Here is an 18,893-nt window from a genome sequence, read left to right on the forward strand (position 1 = left end):
TTAAAAAGAGAACTACGCTATATATGACCCAACAACCCCACTTCTGGGTCTCCATCTGAAAAAGATAACAGTGGGATCTCAAAGAGATACCTGTACGCCTATGTCCACTGCTGCACCATTCACAAGAGCCAAGGGATAGAAACAACCAAAACGTCCATTGAGGGAGTAATGGACAAAGAAACTGTGGTGTATATATATCCAGTGAAATGGTGTTCAGTCACGAGAAAGAAGGAATCCTGCCATTTGTGACAATGTGGATGGATCTTGAGGGCACTGTGATAAGTGAAAGAAATCAGAGAAAGACAAATAGTGTACATCACATCTATATGGAATCTAAGAAAGTTGAACTCATAGAAACAGTACAATGGTGGTTGCCAGCAGCTACAGGGTGAGAGAATATGAGGAGATGCTGGTCAATGACTACAAACTTCCAGTTATAAAATGAGTAAGTTCTGGGGATATAACATACAGCAGGGTGACTACAGGTGACAATACTGTTACTAACAGAGTAAATCTTAAATGCTCTCAATGCATGCACACACACACATAAGCACACACAAAAGATAATTATGTGAGGTGATGTGTTAACTAACCTTATTGTGATAATCATTTTCTAGTGTATATGTATATCATGTTGTACACCTTAAACTTAAACCTTATGTGTCAGTTACCTATAAAGAAAGCTGCAAATAGGAAAATAAAAACTAAGACTATCTCCATTCCACTTCTGCGTACCTGAAGTTACATAAGGTATCTCATTAACAGCAGGCTTAATCTTATTAGTGTGACAAAAACTAACTTGCATCCTTGTCAGTATTACTCCCAAATCTCACCATGTCTCAGCCTAAACCCAGTATTATCATATCTATACTACTTATTGTAATTGGAGGATGAGGTGGACTAAACCAAACCCAACTACGAAAAATTACAGCTTACTCATCAACTGCTCACATATAGGGTAAGACCCATTATAATGCATAACCCGACTATAACAATCCTAAACCTATACTTTATAATAACACTTACCATATTCGTACTATTCATTTACAGCTCAGCTCACCACGACACTATCACACACATAAAACAAAATACCCATTACTACAACTTCCATTCTCATCACACCATTATCAATAGGTCTTCTACCACTATCATGCCAAAATGAATAATCATTCAAGAAATAGCAAGAAAATAACAGTATTACTAATAGCTATCACAGTTACTCAACCTGTACTTCTACACACAACTCACATATTCTACAGCACTATATTTCCCTCCATAAATAATATAAAAATAAAATGACAATTTGATTTTACAAAACAACTTTCCTACCAACAGTAATCATATTATCCACAACAATCTTACCCCTTACACCAATCCTTTCAGAAATGGGCTAGGAATTGAAGTTATACAAACCAGGAGCCTTCAAAGCCCTAAGCAAATATAATTTACTTAATTCCTGCTCAATGAAGACTGCAAGACTCTATCCTACATCAGCTGAATGCAAATCAAACACTTTAATTAAGCTAAATCCTTACTGGATTGGTGAGATTACACTTCCCACAAAACTTTCAGTTAACAAGTAAATACCCTAGTCAACTGGCTTCAATCTATTTCTCCCTACTTCTCCTGCTGCCAGGAAATTTAAAAAAGGGAGGGGGGCAGAAGCCCCAACAGAATTGAAGCTGTATTCTTTGAATCTACAATCCAATAAGCAAAATTCATCACAGGACTAGGCAAAAAGAGGACTCCACCCCATCTTTAGACATACAGTCTAATGCTGACTCAGCCATTGTATCTTATGTTCATAAACCACTGACTGTTCTTAATTGGCCATAAAAATACTGGTAAGTTATACTTACTGTTTGGTCCTTGGGACTTGTTAATTTGTACTGAATTAGGCCAACCTGGAACATTGCTTGGAGATGATCAGATTTACAATGCAGTTTTAACAGCCCAGACATTTGTAATAATTTTCTTTATAGATATGAGTACTGCAATTGGAGGCTTTGGGCACTAACTAGAGCCACTAATGATTGGGGCACCCAACACAGCCTTTCCCTGTATAGATAATATAAGCTTCCGATTACTCCCACCCTCCTTCCTACTTCTACTTGCATCATCATCAATAGTTGAAGCCAATGCCAGTACAGACTCAACTGTATATCCACCCTTAGCTGGAAACGTGGCTCACACCGGAGCTTCAGCAGACCCTACCATCTTGTCCCTACATTGAGAGGGTATTTCCTCAATTTTGGGTACTTTTAATTTTACTACCATTATAAATATAAAACCACCCACTATATTCCACCATTATTTTGTGTGACCAGTTTTAATTATAGCTATATTGTTGCTATGGTTATTGTTTAGTCACTAAGTCATGTCCGACTCTTTGCAATCCCATGAACTGCAGTGCACCAGGCTTCTCTGTCCTTCACTTTGTCCCAGAATTTGCTCAAACTCATGTCCATTGAGTTGGTGATGGTATCCAACCATCTCATTGCTACTATTAGCATTACCTGTATTAGCAGCTAGGATTACCATGTTATTAAACAGACAAAACCCTAAACACAATCTTTTTTTCACTAGGCAGGAAGGAGGTGAGCCAATAGTATATCAACACCTATTCTGATTCTTTGGACACCTTGAAGTTTATATTCTGATTTTACCTGCATTTGGAATAATCTTGCATATTATAACATATTATTCAGGAAAGAAGAGCCTTTGGGATATAGGGGTATAGCATGAGCCATAATATCAATTGGATTCTTAGGAGTCATTGTATGAGCTCACCATATGTTCCAGCAGTATAGATGTTGACACACAAGTATATTTTACATCAGCCACTATAATTATTGCTGTTCCCACAGGAGTAAAAGTATGTAGCTGACTAGCAATCCTTCATGGAGGTAATATCAAATGATCTCTGGCAATAATAATGAGCCCTAGGCTTCATTTTTCTTTTTACAATAGGTGGATTAACAGGTATTGCCCTAGCTAACTCATCACTACACACTGTTCTTCATGATACATATTACGTAATTGTACACTTCCACTATATATTATCTGTAGCAGCAGTATTCGCTATTATGGGAGATTCTGTGTATTGATTCTCACTGTTCTCAGGATATACACTCAACATGAAGCAAAACTTTACTGTGTAATGATATTTGTAGGTGTAAATATAACCTTCTTCCCACAACATTTCCTAGGTCTACCTGGAATACCATGACGATATTCTGACAACTCAGATGCATATAGAACGTCAAATACTAACTGCAGTAATATTAGTAATTTTCATAATTTCAGAGGCATTCACATAAAATGAGAAGTCTCAACAGTAGAGTTAACATACCTCCTGGGAGAATGTGGACGGGGCCAAAAGAGGGAGGAGATGATCAACCTCCCTGAATCTCTCACGCTGGAATCCATTCTGGCTGAGAGACGCGCACGTCACCAGGAAGGACCATGAGTCAGACTAGCAGCCAAGCAAGACGACCAGCCAGAGACAACCCAGAAACTAACTCCTTACCTTAAAACCCGAGACTGTGAGCCATGTAGCAGAGCAGTTCTCGTGGGTTCGTTCTCATGGGTTCCCTTCCCCGGCTGCTCTTCACCCCAGGGGCCCCCTTCCCGATAAAGTCTTTTGCTGTGTCAGCACGTTTGTCTCCTCAGACAACTCATCTCTGAGAGCCCACTCGGGGGCCTGGGAAGGCCCTGCAACACCTGCGCCGCGGCCTCCTCACAGTGCTGCAGTCTCCCTGGCCAACACATTTGTTCTTCAAACAACCAAATGCCTGTCCCCAGGGCCTCTGCATGTATTCTTTCTGACTAACAGGCCCCACACCACCAATCTCTAGTTTAACATCCTGATGATTCCTTCACTGTGCTTAAAGCTTAGCATATTTAGTTTCCGTCCATTGTCTCCACTAGAGCGTAAACTCCCTAAGAAAACCTCCCTTATTAGCACTTCTCACCATGTAGCTCAGAACAGAAGGGTGTGAGGAATGCGTGCTGAGCAAATGAGTAAGATTTCAGCTAGAAACCAAATGGAAAATGCCGAGAGATGAAGCTGATTCTGTAGTCCAGCATCAAGTGCCCTTTCTCCTGGCCCCTGGGCCCCGACCGTGTCCAGGATGAGTCCATCCCCGTCCAATCGTCAGGAGGAGCAGCACCAGCCCTTGCAGAGACTCACCTTGGGCAAGTCCTGTGTGTGGCATCTGGTCCTCACACCAGCCTTCCACGCAGGAACTGTGTATCCCCGTTTTGCAGATGGGAAAACTGAGACTCACAGAGCTGACATGAATGGCACAGTGCCGCTTTGAAACAGAAACCTGGAGCCACAGCCTGTGCTAGGTACGTCAAGAGGGAGGCCATGCTGCCCACAGACCATCTCTCCCAAAGTCATGGATGAGCACACCCACCTGTGAACTTCCAGAGCCACTCCAGGCCGATCCAGGCCTTCCTCAGGGGCTTCTGTGCAGAGTGGAGGGTGATGGGGCGGGTGCATGCCTGCTGGATATATATCTCCAGGTGGTCTTGGAGGTTCTGGCCAACTCCTGAAACCAGAAGGGATGGTTAGGAAGACGTCTCCCAAAGGGGCTTGCTTGGCTGGCCTCTCAACATCCCCCTGGTTTTGAAAACTCTCCTCCTTCATCCACTTATGTGCCAGGCCAGCTCCTGCTCATTCCCAGGAACCCCATTCCCGCACTCCCACCTGCTTCTGGCCCTCTCGGATGCTGCCAAGCTGCCTGCCCCTGCCCCTCGCTCCCAGGGTACCACCTGTAACCACCCAGGTGCCTTCCTGCCAAGCAGTCCTCCCCCCAGGCCTGTAGCGGGCACTGCTCAGTCAGCTGCCCCTGGCTGGGGAAGGAGGGAAGCAGGCCCGTCATGCTGAGCCCATCCAAGCTCAAGGGGACGCTGGCAGTTCACTGCCATGGACCAGCACTTTCACAGGCCTCTCACAATAAAGCCTCCAGCCCTCTCATAAATAAGCAGTTTGATTTAGCAGAGACACCTCTGGGGCGCAGCGGGGAAGGGGGCTCACCAGGAAGGTGGCACACCACCGGGATGCCCAGTTTCCTGAGGTCGTTGGCATTGCCCACACCCGACAGCATGAGCAGCTGCGGAGAGTTGATGGCACCTCCACTCAGAATCACCTCCTTGCTGGCATAAGCCTGGAAGAGGCAGGGGGCCACGCAGGTCATGCTTCCCTTCCAGGAGAGCCCGTCAGCACCTTGAGAACATGGCCTTGGCAGGACCGCTTGGGGATCCTGCTCAAGGCCCAGAGGGAGGAAGCAGATGCTCAGGGCGCCACTAGGGGAAGGGTGGGTGCAGGTACAGGGTGCAGGGTGGGTGTGAGCATAAATATTCTGATATTTTCTGCCACAGCCAGAAAGTAATGATGGTCCTGAAATAAGGACTGTAGTGCTTAAATGAGATAAAGGAAGCAAGCACTCAAACAAGCAGTTTAAAATAAAGCCTGTGGTGAGCCAGATCTTCACATGGGATGCAGGACAATCCTCACACGCTGCTAAGTGGAACACAGCACAGTGCAGAGATACGGAGTGTGATCACAGATATAGTCCTTACCTGAGCTGAAAGTCGCTCAGTCATGTCCGACTCTTTGTGACCTCATGGACTGTAGCCCTCCAGGCTCCTCTGTCCATGGAATTTCCAGGCCAAGAATACTGGAGTGAGTTGCCTTTTCCTACTCTAGGGGATCTTCCTGACCCAGGGATCAAACCCGGGTCTCCTTCATTGCAGGCAGATTCTTTACCATCTGAGCCACCAGGGAAGCCCAATATGGTTTTTAAAGCCTCTAACATAAACCTATCAATTTCTGGACAAGTGTGGAAGGCAGTAGCAGACAGGTTCAGGAGGGTGCTCATGCCAGAACATCACCAGCCGGTGGCCAGACTGGGGTTCCCTCCCTTCTAATAGGCCACTGCCTCCTGCCAGGCCTGGGGACAGTCTCTCAGGCTGTTGCTACCAGCCGCTCACTCCCTGTCCCCATGTTGACGGAGACAAGAACATGACTCCTGCCCAGCCACACTGACGGTGACCTCGGGGTCACTGCCCGCTCCCTCCCGGCCAAGTGAGCTGCTCAGGCCTGGTGGTAATTCACTCACCCTGTGGCTCTGGCCGTTCTTGATGTACTCCACACCCACTGCACGGGTGCCTTCAAACAGAACCCTGCTCACAAATGTCTGGGTCTCGGCTGTGAGGTTGGGGCGGCTCAGTGCTGGGTGCAGGTACGCGCAGGCCGTGCTCCATCGCTTGCCTGCAGGACAGAGCAAGGAGATCAGTCAAGCCCACGCCAGTTCCCTGGTTACCGGTCATACAGGGGGAGGTAGCTAACGACAGGATTAAGAGCCAGTTTGCCCTTCCCCTGACCCTGTAAGCTCTGTCTTCAAAGGAAGACTGAGACCCAGATGCCCTGTGCAACTGAAATCCACATCAACCTGGGGCCCCTGGATGCAGCTGGGCATCCTCTCATCCTTGAGAGGATGGGATGACAAAAGGCCAGGAGAGGCTGATGATGAGAGTTCTGGGTCCAACCTGGCTGTGCCTCCGCCCTGCTGTCAGCAAGGCCAGTCACTGCTCTGTGCCTCAGTATACCCTCGTGTAAGGCTCTGAAACCTGGGGCTATGTGGCCAGAGAGCTGACTCTTCATTACCCACATCAAATGGGACCAGAGGATGCCTCAGGTGTCACCACCTCCCGGTCACTTCTCACTGGCTTTGGGTGGTATCCTGTGGGCTCTCGCCGGTGCAATCTGTCACATCCTCTCCACTTCAAACCAGCCCCAGTCTGTCCACACTTACTGACCACGACCGGGTGCGGGGCGGGGGCTGGAGGGATGGGGCTGTGATAGAACAGCTTCTCGTTTTTAAAGGAGGAACCTGGGAGATAGGCAAACAGGAGGCTCGCACCTACCTTCGTGGATGGTCATGTCCATCCAGCCGAAGCCCTCTTGCTGGAAGCCGTTCATGTCCTCGGTGAGGGGGTAGCCGGCCTGCTGTGCCGCCTCCAGGAACGCGCAGTGCAGCGGATGGCCGCTCTTGCCCCGGGACACGCGCAGGGGCCCGTCGCCGCCGCGGTACCTGCCGGCGCCCAGCTCGTGCGCCTGCGCCCTGCGGAAGTAGGGCAGGCAGTGCGCGTAGCCCCAGCCCGTGGCGCCCTGGCGCTGCCAGCGCTCGTAGTCCTCGGCGTGCCCGCGCACGTAGACCATGGCGTTGAGCGACGATGAGCCGCCCCAGACGCGGCCCCGCGGCCAGTACAGCACGCGGCCATCCAGGCCCGCCTGCGGCTCGGTGTGGTAGCACCAGTTGTACGTGTCGTCGCACAGGTTGGCCACGAGGGCCGCGGGCATGTGGATCTTCCACCGGAGCCGCTTGCTCCCCGCGTACACGTCCTTGGGCCCGGCCTCCAGCAGCAGCACGCGCTGGTCAGGGTCCTCCGTGAGCCGGCCGGCCAGCACGCAGCCGGCGGAGCCCGCACCCACCACCACGTGGCTGTATTCGCCCCGGCTCCGTGGGCGCTTGCTGGCCAGAGCGCGGAGGCCCCGGGGGCCCTGGACCCCCAGGGCTCCCCATGGGCCCAGGCATCCTCCCCGCCAGCCTCGCAGGACGCACCACATGCTTCCAGCCCAAGTTCTCTTACTTCCACCGAGGGAAATGTGATGATTCACTTGCCCTAAAAATAGAAAAAGAGGGTTTGCAAAGTTTAACTCAGCATGCACGTACAGAACCGGTGCCCGCCTGGCGCTGGGTGCGGCAGGCCTGGGTGGCACGTTCCTGGGGAACCAGGAGGAGCGAACACAAGGAGGAATATCAGTCCTGCAGGATCAGCGCCAGAAGCGACAAGCCCAGGGCTGGGGGCACAGGAGGCTCCTCTCCACCTGCGGGGCGTGGGGGGTGGTCCCCAGAAAGGCTTCCCTGACATCCGTCCATGAACCTGGAGGTGGGGGCAGGACTGTACCTGCTGGAAAGCAGGGGCTTGAGGACCTTCCATGTTTGCCCTGACTCCTCATCCACTCAAGACATGGAGAAAGTCGCTGAGGCCCTACCACATGCCAGGCACCATGTGGTCCTCTCTAGGAATACCCAGAGAACAAGACATCTGCCCTCAAAACTGATGGTCTGGGACCTGGGAGACAGACAAGACTTATGTAAATAACCAAATGAAGGTCAAGGTGAGAGGCTGGAGACTACAGTTTACAGCCTTTGACCTGAGGGCCCCAGAGTACAGGAGAAGGGTTTGCAGCAGGGGATGGGGTCAGAGCCACAATCTTCAAAGATCACTCTGTCCAAAAAAAAAAAAAAAAAAAAAAAGATCACTCTGTCCAGCGCCAGAGTTTTAACAAACGTCAGTAACTTCTGGAAGGTCCTTCCCCAACAATGTTCACCTCAATTCCAGCATGCTCAGCGCACACGGGGAGAAGAGCCACGACATCTGTCAGGACCTGCGCTGACACAGGACCTCTGATCAACCCAGGCACACAAGGCCTGCCCAGGACTGACCCGGATCGGAGAACTGGAAACGCTCAATAAACCCTAAGAACTCCCCCACCTCTTCTACAATCCTGTGCCAAGTCCCCAGCTGCCTATTGCGGGAAGCAGGCTAAGAAGAGAGTGGAGAGAGAAAGATTCCAAACCCCCCACCCCCACCCCATTCCTGCAAGCACAGGAGACCAGCAGGGCCTCCTAGAAACTAAATCTGAAGCAGGAAGAACCTTCCAGTGTCTCAGGCCTCATGCTAGCACAAGGCAGCAGCGGCCCACTGCTCAACTCCCAACTGGGCTGACTTCAACACTCACACTAATGACCTGACAGAATAAAAGGCATGCCCTTTCCTAGGTAAAGACACTGCTCACCCTCCAGTCTCTATTATCCTGTTACACACAAGGTCATGCATGTGTAAGAAAGGTCCTGCATACTCATTATAAAGAGAAAAGTAGTGAACAGAAGTAAATCAAGGGGGTGACCCATCCAAGATGTTACAACTATCACAGACCTCAAAGTAACAAAGTTTAAAGTTTTGAAAGATTTAGCTGAAAAGGTGGACATGTTGAACAGATAGGCAATTTCAGCAAAAAGTTGACAATAAAAAAATGCACAACTGCTACAAATAATAAAAAAATTACCAGAGATAAATAATTTGACTGGAAATGGCAGAGAAACAAGTGAAACTGAACATCAGGTTAGTAAAAATCATCCAATGGAAATACAAACAGAAGAAAGAGTGAAAGAATAGAACAGAACAGCTGAGAGCTATGAGATGAGACCAAACCATCTAAAGTATACACAACTGGAGTCCAAGCCGGAGGAGAGGGATTAAGGGAAAAAGAGGAGGCGGGGAGGGAGAAGGACAGAGGGAGCACAGGGGAGAAAAGATATCTGAAGAGATAATTGCTTAGACTTCCAAAAATTAATACTAGACAAAAATATCACAGATTCAAGAACCTTAGAACATCCCAAGCAAGATTAATAGAACGAGAAACACACCTAAGGTATATCAAACTGCTGAAATCCAAGAAGATCATCAAAGGAGCCAGCCCCCTGTGAAAACATGTACAGAGGAATAAATTTAAGAGTGCCTGCAACTTCTTATGAGAACACATACAACCCAATGGGAGGAGGGTTCTGGGGGAGAATGGATACATGCATATGGATGGCTGAGTCCCTTCACTGTTCACCCGAAACTATGACAACATCGTTAATCAGCTATATCCCGATACAAAATAAAAAGTTAAAAAAAAAAACGAAACTCAGATATGATCTTTTGGATGTTTTATACCACCCTGTTGAAAATCACTGAATTAAATACATTAGTGTCATAGCATTAAAAAAAGAAAGAAAGAAACATACAATCTAGGATCAGATCAAGATGGTGGGGGAAAGCAAGAAAATCATGTAACTGAGTAGGATCAAAGGAGAAAAACAGAAAAAGAAAGGAATCGGGACAAAAGCTGGGCCCCCAGGAGGGAGCTGTGAAACATGATGTTTCTGCCTCACTGGTGGAGTGATCTGCCTAGACAGATGGGGAGCCTCGGGGCCTCAGAGGAGAGCACGGTAGCCAGCTTGCACAGAACGGAGCAGAGAAAGACCTGCAGAGACAGTGGGTGCCACCACCCAGCACCCCCCGGCCTGAGACATTCATCCTCTGGCGTGGGTGGGGGCTGGGTGCTGTGGCTCCGGCTTCAGAGACCAGACCTGGAGCAAGGACTGGGGTTGGCTGTGTGGTGACAGCCTGAGGGGGTAGGGAAGAAGCCTCTACCTTCCAGAGAGTCAAGGGACCATTGTTGGGGGGCATACAAGGTACCACAAAACTGCACTCATTTCACATGCCAGCTAGGTAATGGTCAAGATCCTTCAAGCTAGGTTTTAACAGTACGTTAACTGAGAACTTCCAGATGTACAAACTGGATTTAGAAAAGGCAGAGGAGCTAGAGATCAAATTGTCAACATCCATTGGATCATAGAAAAAGCAAGAGAATTTCAGAAAAACATCCCTTCTTCATTGACTATACCAAAGCCTTATACTGTCTGGATCACAACAAACTGGAAAATTCTTAGAGATGGAATACCAGACCACCTGACCTGCCTCCTGGAGAAACCTGTATGCAGGTCAAGAAGCAACAGAACTGGACATGTAACAGTGGACTGATTCAAAATTGGAAAAGAAGTACATTGAGACTGTATATTGTCACCCTGCTTATTTAACTTTATATGCAGAGTACATCATGAGAAATGCTGACCTGGATAAAGCTCAAACTGGAATCAAGATTGACAGGAGAAATACCAATAACCTCAGATATGCAGATGACACCACCCTTATGGCAGAAAGCAAAGAACTAAAGTGCCTCTTGATGAAGGTGAAAGAGGAGAATGAAAAAGCTGGCTTAAAAACTCAACATTCAAAAAAAAGATCATGGCATCTGGTCTCATCACTTCATGGCAAATAGATGGGCAATCAATGGGAACAGTGACAGACTTTATATTCTTGGGCTCCAAAATCACTGCAGATGGTGACTGCAGGCATGAAATTAAAAGACGCTTGCCCCTTGGAAGAAAAGCAATGACAAATCTAGACAGCATATTAAAAAGCAGAGGCATTACTTTGCCAACACAAGTCCGTCTAGTCAAAGCTATGGTTTTTCCAGTAGTCATGTATGGATGTTAGAGTTGGACCATAAAGAAGGCTGAACACCAAAGGATTGATGCTTTTGAATTGTGGTGTTGGAGAAGATTCTTAAGAGTCCCTTGGAGTGCAAGGAGATTAAACCTATCAATCTTAAAGGAAATCAATCCTGAACATTCATTGGAAAGACTGATGCTAAAGCTGAAGCTCCAATACTCTGGCCACCTGATGTGAAGGTGGTCTTTTCATTAGAAAAGATCCTGATGCTGGGAAAGATTGAAGGCAGGAGGAAAAGGGGACGCCAGAGGATGAGATGATTGGATGGCATCACAGACGCAATGGACAAGAGTTCAAACAAGCTCCAGGAGATGGTGAAGGACAAGGAAACCTGGGGTGCTGCAGTCCATGGGGTCACAAAGAATTGGACACGACTGAGCAACTGAACAGCAACACCACCACGAGGAGAGGGGTGGGACTGCCAAAGGAGTTTCTTTCTCCACGTGCCCGCTCTCAGGGGGCAGGGCACCACTTCCACAAGCTCCAGGGGTGGGAACAGGTGTCACCGCTGCCATCTCGGACTCCAGAGGTGGGCATGAACTGCTGCCACCACCGAGGGTCACACGACTGCGTGCCCCTGCCTCCCTGGGAGTGCGTAAGGGTCACATAGCTGCACATCCCTTGTCGGGGATAATGGTCAGCACATGCTGAGGAAAGAGCAAGCATCTAAACCAAAAACAATCCTCGTCCCCAAAAAATATTAAACCCACACAAGCTATCCAGGGGCACTCCTGCATATAAAAAGCCACCCAAGACTACAGTAGATGATTGTTTCTCCCAAACTTACTAAGTAAGAGAAACACAAGCAAAATGAAGAAACAGAGGAACCACTCCCAGTTAAAGGACCTCCTGAAGGAATAAACAAGGAAACAGACCTCTTCAGTCTAACAAACACCGAGTTCAAAAAGGAGGTAATGAAGATACTGAAGGAATTAAGGAAAGTTATCGAAAGAAATGCAGATGACTGTAAAAAAGAGCTAGAAACTATAAGGAGGAGCCAAGAAAAATGAGAAAATTCATTTGCCGAGATGAAAGCTGAGCTAAAGGCAATGAACAGCAGAATGAATAATGCAGAAGAAAGAACAGTGACCTGTTAAATAGAATAATGGAAATTATCTAATCAGAAACAAACAAATTGAAAGCCAAGTGAAAAAAGAAAGAAAGCAATGTATGATAACATAAAGTGTGCCAATATACACATAATAGGGATTCCAGAAGGAGAAGAAAGAGGAATTGAAAATATATGTGAATAAATTATGTCTGAAAATCTCCCAAACCTGAAGAAGGACACAGATATTCAGACACAGGAAGCACAAAGTGTCTCAAACAAGATGAGCCCAAACAGACCTACACCAAGACATATGGTAATAAAAAGGGCAAGGAACCCACGTGCAATGCAGAAGACACGAGAGATCTGGACTCAATCCATGGGTAGGGAAGACACCCTGGAGCAGGAAATGGCAACCCACTCCATTATTCCTGCCTGGAAAATTTCATGGACAGAGGAGCCTGATGGGCTAAACAGTCCATGGGGCCCAGAGAGTTGGACACAATGGAGCGACTGAGTGCACACACACACACAAAGATAAAGAGACCATTCTATTAGGGCAGAAACAGAAAAACAAAGAGATAATTACAAGGAAATCCCTATAAGGTTATCAGCTGATTTCTCTACAGAAACACTGCAGGCCAGAAGGGAGTGGCAAAATATATTCAAAGTCTTGAAAGGAAAACATCTGCAACCTAGAATACTCCACCCAGAAAGATTATCATTTAGAATAGGAGGAGAAATAAACCATTTCTCAGACAAGCAAAAAGTAAAAGAATACAGCAATACTAAACCTATCTGAAAAGAAATAGTGAAAGGTCTTCTCTGAATAGAAGAAAAAAGCAGGAAGAAACTGGAAATCACAATTGAAAAGTAAATCACTTAAATTAGTCAGTATACAGATTAAAAAAAAAGAAAACTGTGAAAGTGATGATAAAAGAACAGCAAAAGGATAAACATAAAGATGTAAAAAAGACATCAAAATAAAAAAAAAATGTGGAGGAGGAGAGTAAAAAGATGCAGATTCTTTCTTTTTTTATAGACTGTCTCATGTACCCCAGTGTTCATCACAGCACTGTTTATAATTGCCAGGACATGAAAGCAACCTAGATGCCCATCAGCAGATGAATGGATAAGGAAGCTATGGTACATATACACAATGGAATATTACTCAGCCATTAAAAAGAATACATTTGAATCAGTTCTAATGAGGTGGATAAAACAGGAGCCCATTATACAGAGTGAAGTAAGCCAGAAAGAAAAACACCAATACAGTATACTATCGCATATATATGGAATCTACAAAGATGGTAAGGATAACCCTATATGCAAGACAGAAAAAGAGACACAGATGTACGGAACAGATTTTGGACTCTATGGGAGAAGGCGAGGGTGGGATGATCTGAGAGAACAGCATCAAAACATGTATATTATCAAGAGTAAAACAGATCGCCAGTCCAGGTTGGATGCATGAGACAAGTGCTCGGGGCTGGTGCAATGGGATGACCCAGAGGGATGGGATGGGGAGGGAGGTGGGAGGGGGGTTCAGGATGGGGAACATATGTAAATCCATAGTTGATTCATGTCAATGTATGGCAAAAACCACTACAATATTGCAAAGTAATTAGCTTTCAACAAATAAAAATAAAATAAAATTCATTATTTGCCAAAAAAAAAAGAAGGCTGAGCATGGAAGAATTGATGCTTTTGGACTGTGGTGCTAGAGAAGACTCCTGAGAGTCCCTTGGACAGCAAGGAGATCAAACCAGTCAATCCTAAAAGAAATCAAACCTGAATATTCATTGGCGGGACTGATACTGGAGCTCCAATAATTTGGCCACCTGATTTGAAGAGCTGACTCATTGGAAAAGACCCTGATGCTGGGAAAGATTGCAGGCAAGAGGAGAAGGGGATGACAGAGGATGAGATGGTTGGATGGCATCACCGACTCAATGGACATGACTTTGAGCAACCTCTGGGAGATGGTGAAGGACAGGGAAGCCTGGTGTGCTACAGTCCATGGGGTCGCAAAGAGTCAGACATAACTGAGCAACTGAACACCACCAACAAATGGAGACTCAGACATAGAGAACAGACTTGTGGACAGGGAGACGGGGCAGGTGGGAGGGCGTGGAGAGGGTAGGACGAATGGAAAGACCAGCATGGAAACATATACATTACTGCATGTAAAACAGATAGCAGTGGGAATTTGCCGTATGACCCAGAGAACTCAAACAGGGGCTCTGTGACAACCTAGAGGGGTTGGATGGGGTGGGAGGTTTAAGAGGGAGGAGACATATATATACTTATGGCTGATTCATGCTGATGTATGGCAGAAACCAACAAATATTGTAAAGCAATTATCCTTTGATTTAAAATAAATAAATTTTTTAAAAAGAAAAAAAAAGAGGATTTCACACTCCTCAACATGTATGCACCTAATACAGGAGCACCAAATACATAAAACAAATACCAACAGATATAAAGGGAGAAATTGATGGAATAGAATAATAGTAGGAGATTTTAACACCCTACTGTCAACAATGGACAGATCTGTTAAACACAAAAATCAATAAGGCAACAGATTCTAAATGATAGAACAGTTAGACTCAACTGATGCTTTCAGGACATTATGAAGCAGGCATGGGACCTGGGACTCTTTGTTGCAATGCTGCAAAGTGTGTGCCTGGACACACCTCTCCTCAAGCTACAAAACACAAAGACACTACATGGGACTAAAAATAATGGCATGCATGCACAGCTGGGGAAAATTCTGGATCGAAAGATACACACCCACCCACACCCACCTGCCATTCCTGAAGAGCCAGGAGCCAAAACATGAAAGGGTATTGGGAGCAAAAGCAGGGTCCTGAGCATGCCGCCTGCACTCATCACCACCAGTGCTAAGTCATTTCTGTCCAACTCTGTGCGACCCTATGGACTCTAGCCTGCCAGGCTCCTCTGTCCATGGGATTCTCCAGGCAAGAATACTGGAGTAGGTAGCCATTCCCTTCTCCAGGGGATCTTCGCAACCCATGGATCAAACACAGGTCTCCTGCATTGCAGGCGGGGAAAACCACCTAAGCCACTCCTCCAGCCCAACCCCTGGATACATCCCTGCTCTCACCCTGTATTAGGAAGAAGCTTGCCCTACTCAGGCCTGCAGCCTGCACGGGAGCCCCAATGACCGCCCAACGTGGGGCAGCTGTTCCCTTCTGGGGAGAGGATTTGGGCGCCTCCAGGACCACTGAATGCAGCTTTCTTGTGGGTGACAAGTGGCCACATGAACCTCTTATTTCAGCATTAAGAAGTCAGCCTTCCTGGCCCCTGGGGGTCTCAGGACCTCATTTAAGGAACACTTTCCCCTCCCCCTTGTCCTTCTCCCCTTCCTGAAATCTATTTCCCCTCTCCCTGGCCTCTCCTCTCGCATTCCCAGACAGTGGATGTCAGGCACCTACAGCATCCCGGCTCTCAGCTTCTGTGACCTGCTCCCTCTGGCGCACACAGCTCACCTCTGCACAAGACACGCACGGGTGGGAGAGGCTCGCCTCATGCCCTGCAGACCCTGGTGCAGCAGGCTCCCTGAAGGGAGATTTATGAGAGTGAACCAGGTTTAAACCTCGCATAGTGCAGTGGCCGGAAGCCCTCTCGTCCCAGCACGCTCAGCTTTACTTTCCTCTTCTGTCTTTCTCTTTTTCAGTCTTTCCTGCTCTGCCTCTCTGTACCTCTCCCTTGATACATGCAGCTGTACTCCCATCCCCTTTATCCTGAAAATTTCTTTGTATCCTTAAGTTTTTGTCATTGGTGTCTTTGTTTTATGTACTTTTGCCTGTCCAATTTTGCTCTTGAAAGTATCTGCAAAAATCATGGGCACGGTGGAGCATTTAAATTTTGAAATATAAACACAGCCCCCATTGCCTGAGACTCAAGCCTTGGGGTACTTGGTGGGACTTTAGAAAAGAGCTTGCATTTTTCCCTCCTCTGCCTTTCAGTTCAGTTCAGTCAGTTCAGTTGCTCAGTCGTGTCCGATTCTTTGCAATCCCATGAATCGCAGCACGCCAGGCCTCCCTGTCCATCACAAACTCCCGGAGTTTACTCAAACTCATGCCCATCGAGTCGGTGATGCCATCCAGCCATCTCATCCTCTGTCATCCCCTTCTCCTCCTGCCCCCAATCCCTCCCAGCATCAGGGTCTTTTCCAGTGAGTCAGTTCTTCGCATGAGGTGGCCAAAGTACTGGAGTTTCAGCTTCAGCATCAGTCCTTCCAATGAACACCCAGGACTGACCTCCTTTAGGATGGACTGGTTGGATGTCCTTGCAGTCCAAGGGACTCTCAAGAGTCTTCTCCAAAACCACAGTTCAAAAGCATCAATTTTTTGGTGCTCAGCTTTCTTCACAGTCCAATTCTCACATCCATACATGACCACTGGAAAAACCATAGCCTTGACCAGACTGCCCTTTGTTGGCAAAGTAATGTCTCTGCTTTTTAATATGCTATCTAGGTTGGTCATAACTTTCTTTCCTCTGCCTTTAATATGTAACTATTCTGCCCATGTTCTTAGGAACTTCCTGATTCATCTGAGTCCCCCAGACTAAGAAAAAAGGGTCATTTTAATATAAGGAGGCAAATTATGAGATCTCTTGTTCTATAAAAATTGGCCTGTCTGGCTAAAGCTTTAATGAATAAAATAAATAATAATAAATTAAATAATAAATAATAATAAATAATTATTAAATAAATAAAATAAAGAATAAAATAAAATGAATAAAGATTTAATGAATAGAAATCTATCTTTAGATTCAGGGGCTTCCCAGGTGGCTCAGTGATAAAGAATCTGCCCACCAATGCAGGAGATGTGGGTTCGATCCCTGGGTCAGGAAGATCCCCTAGCAAAGGAAATGATAACCAACTCCAGTATTCTTGCCAGGGAAATTCAATGGACAGAAGAGCCTGGTGAGCTACAGTCCATGGCGTCACGAAGAGTCAGACATACACAACTCAGTGACTGAGCACAAGCATCTTTAGATTCAACGTTAAGTATAATATTTTCCTTATACCTAGGGTTACTGAAAGTCAGTAAGTGCATATTGTTTTTGTTATGAAATTTGTCAACAGGGAAAGTCATCTGATATGGTTAAATTTTTTAAAAAGGTAACTGGGATAAGAACTTTAAAAATAGACTAAGTTAGATGATAGGAGCTCAATGAATATCCAGGTGATTTCAAATAAGATAAAATATTGGAAACATTAATTGCTGAACAAGTCTAAATTTACCTACTTTGTCTTTTGTGAGAGAGAAACGAAAGTTGTTTGGTGCCTCAATGAGAAGTTCTCTACCAATCTATAGAACGCTAATACAAAAGAGTTCATGGCTGTTTAAAGAAAACAGGATATGTATTTTAGGAAAGAAGGTACAAGGAATGGAAATATATTTTGTTAACAGAAAAAGAGTGATTTTGTCCTGAAGCTGATTATTTCTCAATGAAAAGAGTAAGGGACAAAGAACGACTACAAAAAGTGGCAGAAATGGAACACCGAGTAAAGACTTTTGTATGTGGTCAGTATTTTCTAAGGGGGGATTAAACTTAATTAGGCAAATGGCTTTTATTAAGATAGGCTGATTCAGGACAGGATTTGGTCTTGCTCTCAAAAGTAATGAAACTTTTCCTGGAATGCTGCTCTTGACAACAGATTGTGTGAGTGTCTGTGCCTTTAAATCAACTGTATTTACTTTTGAAATCTTTTTCTTCATCTTAGCTCAAGGAATAATTTTTTCACAGTGATCTAATATTTTATCTGATGGGGTGTTAAAAACTCTGAAATTTTTGACAGGTTTTCCAAATATCAAATTCTAATTAAAGTTCTTTTCATCTCCAGCTAACTAACTAACAGGAGCTTCAAAGAGCCCCTGGAGCATCCCAAAGAGAGATCCTGAACTAATAGGGTTGGTATCGTAAATTATATGGGAAACACTGTCCAAACTCGTTGTTGATTGTGTTAAATGGAATCATCAGGCTTTCCCCAATTCTATCACAACCGCCAAACATATAGGGGAAAGGGTTTGGGTTCTTGTGCTGTCTACTCTGTCAAATTACTCTGTATCCAAAATACCCACTGTGGAAAAACTCCCAGCTCTCGACCCTCAGACCCTGAGCCCCAGGGCATCTTCTACTGTGCCAACTCCATTCCTCCAGAAGATCCTTTTTTTCTCCTCTAGGAGACCCTTCACTCTAGGCCTCGGCAGCCCTTACACAGTGACAGACTACCTTTTGGGCTGGCCACTTCCAAGCAGCCCACATCCTAGGCTTTATAGATGCTCAATCTCGAGGAATACAACTCAGCATCAGGAAACCTGTTATAGGACATAGGCATTATAGACAACAGACCCCACTCAGGGAGAGCCCTAGCAATGCACAGGTTCAAATGGCCCCTATTGAGGACCCCTCTTGCAAGGGATGGGGGTGACCAGAGATGTCTGGTTAATTCATGGGAGAGTTGAGGATGCTCAGAATCCCATTAGGTGAGAAAGGAATTCAGGGGACACTCTGATCTCTTCTGACAAAATCCTCCTAGTATATTTTCCTGGGGTGCTGGACTTCACTTCGAGGAGGGCTCTCAGTTGCAAGTTACTCAACATGGAAGGGT

General features: G+C 46.1%; 1 protein-coding gene across 9 annotated transcripts in view; it reads right to left on the reverse strand.

The window, feature by feature from the left end:
* Positions 1-18,893, reverse strand: part of CHDH (choline dehydrogenase) — a 100,916-nt gene that overhangs the window by 15,610 nt on the left and 66,413 nt on the right. For 5 of the 9 annotated variants that reach the window (XM_043442708.1, XM_043442712.1, XM_043442711.1 and 2 more), the window contains 4 exons: positions 6,937-7,695; positions 6,129-6,280; positions 5,045-5,174; positions 4,422-4,556 (listed from right to left, as the gene is read on the reverse strand). In XM_043442708.1, the coding sequence (XP_043298643.1) occupies positions 4,422-4,556; positions 5,045-5,174; positions 6,129-6,280; positions 6,937-7,639 (1,120 nt within the window). In that variant the 5' untranslated portion in view covers positions 7,640-7,695. Of the gene's footprint in view, positions 1-4,421; positions 4,557-5,044; positions 5,175-6,128; positions 6,281-6,936; positions 7,696-9,506; positions 9,561-18,893 lie in introns of all 9 variants that reach the window. The other 4 variants (XM_043442713.1, XM_043442707.1, XM_043442714.1 and 1 more) reach the window with 1 other exon arrangement.

The sequence above is a fragment of the Cervus canadensis genome, chromosome 22 (assembly GCF_019320065.1).
Source record: "Cervus canadensis isolate Bull #8, Minnesota chromosome 22, ASM1932006v1, whole genome shotgun sequence".
Lineage (NCBI taxonomy): Eukaryota > Metazoa > Chordata > Mammalia > Artiodactyla > Cervidae > Cervus > Cervus canadensis.